This window comes from Salvelinus sp. IW2-2015, unplaced genomic scaffold (assembly GCF_002910315.2).
Source record: "Salvelinus sp. IW2-2015 unplaced genomic scaffold, ASM291031v2 Un_scaffold8748, whole genome shotgun sequence".
NCBI classification, from domain to species: Eukaryota; Metazoa; Chordata; class Actinopteri; order Salmoniformes; family Salmonidae; genus Salvelinus; species Salvelinus sp. IW2-2015.
Window position 1 is genome coordinate 6,089 of NW_019950007.1, and position 3,076 is coordinate 9,164.

At 42.4% G+C, this 3,076-nt stretch overlaps 1 protein-coding gene across 1 annotated transcript; it reads right to left on the reverse strand.

Annotated features, from left to right (window-relative positions):
• Positions 1 to 1,045: 1,045 nt before the first annotated feature.
• LOC111971381 (leucine-rich repeat-containing protein 19) lies at positions 1,046 to 2,607 on the reverse strand (the record flags this gene model as incomplete). The annotated part of the gene is made up of 2 exons (XM_024145523.2): positions 1,046 to 1,936; positions 2,106 to 2,607. Coding segments are annotated over 2 exons (918 nt in total), but the record flags the coding sequence as incomplete, so codon positions are not given.
• Between the last annotated feature and the right edge of the window lie 469 nt (positions 2,608 to 3,076).

A 3,076-nucleotide genomic window follows, 5' to 3' on the forward strand; every position in this document is an offset into this window, starting at 1 on the left:
GTCCACGCCTATACTGTGAGTCTCCTATCCTCCTCAATTGTTCAAGTCACCAGCCTCCACTGGCGTTGAACCATCATAACTATATTGAAATAATCTACCTAGCATTGATTAAGGTTCAAAATGTTATGCCCCCCCCTAAACTGGGTCTGTGCCACCCCATTTAAAATGTTCTGGACACGCCACTGCCTACACTGTCCTAGATCTGCTGAGAATGTTTATAAGTGATTGAGCAATAATTTGTCAAGAAATTCGTTTTACTTGATTTAGGTGTAGGGTTCAGAGAGTGCTGAGGTAGATTGTTATTTCTCCGCCGACAAAATTCAACGGAAAATTGAGCCGATAACGAAGTTAAATAGCTATGTTGTGAATGTAATATAACATTTACGTATTCAGAAATAAACAACATTTAGTTGTAAGTAATCAAAGATAATAAACAAGTGTGTAATTTTACTATAGCCTGCCCTACCGCTATCTTTCATATTCTTATCTGCGCTTATAGTTTTACGCATGGATTACTGCGCTACACTGGCAGGTGCAGCCTGTGCTCAGCGCTGTTGATCTCGATGCTTTAAACTATAAACTTCTACGCCACGAAAACTGTCAAATCTCAACTCACCTTGCCTTTAAGATCCAGAATGAATATAGCAGACGCCGACATCCTGATAAACTAATACCGGACAATATACTGATGTTTGACGTTCAATATCCCTTACAACATTTTATTCAGTGAACCTCCCATCTCTCTCGTTCTGTTGTCTAAACCACGCTACGGCTCTTTTCCGGGTAGTATTTCGTCGTCAGACCTGTCGAGCAGCTTTCAACCAAAACCAACCCACCGTGTGGACAGTCATTCTGTGCGCGAGTCTCTACATCAATGAATGGGTCTACATACCACGATATCGATTCTCTTCTGTTCTTCTGAGGTTATGCATAAACTACTAGCAGGAGTGTTTGTCTATTGTACTATATAAAACATTGTTATACCGTATTATAGATCGATGCATACCTGTTTCAAAATAATTTGATGGCTTTTTCTACAGAAGTGTGCTATTGAATTTTAAAACGTTTATTTGATCTACAAATGTAACAAAGTGGAGTGCAAGCACACCCAAAAAATCAAATTATGCCGGAACTCAAAAAAGCAAACTCAAAACAATTTGATTCATTATTTGATCCACTTTGTATAATCATTTCCAAACATATTTGTATTTCAAGTCCGTACAAAGTCAACCCTACTTGGAAATCCAATGAAAGACACACATCCACAGGTACCCTATTGCAAAGCTACATTGAGTTGGCTCTGCTCTGAGAGAGATTGCTATTGTCAGTTTTGTATTCATCTGTGACTGTTGTTTTCCCTCCCAATATGATGGAGATAGACATGCATATATTTAATATCGGCATTGGCCCTAATCAGTGTCCAAATTGGATACATTGACCTCTCTCTCTCTCTGTATGTATGTCTGTCTGTCTGTCTGTCTTTCTCTCTCCCCTCTTTCTCCCCTCCCATTCCACCTCTTCTAGCCAATGGAAAATACCATGTCATCCTCCTCCTCCTCCTCCTGTAGTTCCAGTGCCCTCTTAGCCCTCTCCCTCTCGCTGGCTTGTATGTAGTTATCCTCTATGAAGCCATCATCATCATCCTCCTCATCCTCCATGTCCATCTCTCCCTGGGGGACAGCAGCAGGGTGGGGGCTCCGTGCCTGTCCCCCATGGTTGTGCATGGAGAAGCCTACCTCCAGGCTGTTGGCGTCACACTGGCTGGCTGTGTCCCCCTCGATCAGCCGGGTGTGACGGTAACTGGCCAGGTAGCGACGGACCAGCTGGCATTTGGCCAGGACAGCGATGAGGAGGGAGAGGGAGATGGCCGTCACCAGTACTGCTACCAGGTACTGCCAGCTTTTGGAGAAATGGCTCTGACCACCATCCTCACTGCCTGTTGGGAGAGGGGAATAGCTTTTACTACTCAAATCATTATTATTATGTTCACTGCCAAAACAGCAAAGAACACGTGAGTAAGCGTGACAACAGATAATTGATACTAAGTACATAGAAATTAATTGATGTAATGAAGCAGAAGTAAGTTAAAAAACTGAGATCCATACCATTAGTTGTAGTTATTGAGTTAGTTGGAGTTGGGCTGGGATGTTCAGTGACCTCTGTTAACAGTTTCCTATGGAATGGTCTTCTGATTCCTGTCGACGAATCATCAGAGCCATGGTCAAGTTCTTGGTTCCCATTGAGATCCAGGAAGGATATAGTTTGAGCAGAAACAGACAGGGTGGCTTGCAGTATGTTGTGCCCCAGAAACAGCTTCCCTAACCTGGGTAAACCCTGCAGAGCTCCAGCCTCCATGGAGGTCAGTTGGCAACCACTGAGGTCTAGTATCTGCAGGAAGGGCAGGCTGCAGAAGTGGCCTTTCTCCAGCAGAGGGAGGTAGTTTCCTGAGAGATTTAGGTGAACCAGCTGATCCAACCTCTGTAGTTGTCTGAGGTGTTGAGGGTTAGTAAGGTTCAGGTGGTTATGAGAGAGGTCCAGTGCGGTTGCATTGTTCCATATCTCTGTTGGAATATGGGCCAGTTTCCTCCAACTGCAGTTAAATGATGCCTTGTGGAAGAGATGGACAAGATTGGTCAAGCCAACCTATGGAACAATGCAACTGCACTGAACCTTCTCTCATATAAAAAAGAAAAATGCACACCTTTTTTTTTTAATTCCCTGTTTGCACCACAAGAAGCTTCCATTCCCCTCTAACAAAGGGATTTATGGCTGAGTTAAGAAGAAACCGTCAACCCTGTTACGGTGAACCCTGTTTATTTGGCTCTTTTTTTAATTTGATCTTTATTTAACTAGACAATTCAGTTAAGAACAAATTCTTATTGACGATGACGTCCTACAAAGGCCACTTAAAGACACTTACTAGAGTCTTTTTTTTAAATTTCACCCTTGAGATGGGAAAACTGGTTTTATGACATTGAACATGTTGCTCTTTATGACAGAATGGTTTATAATTAGGTGAAATCAAACTTTTTTTTTTTTAACAAGTTACACTTCTGAAAAGGTACTGAATGGTGGA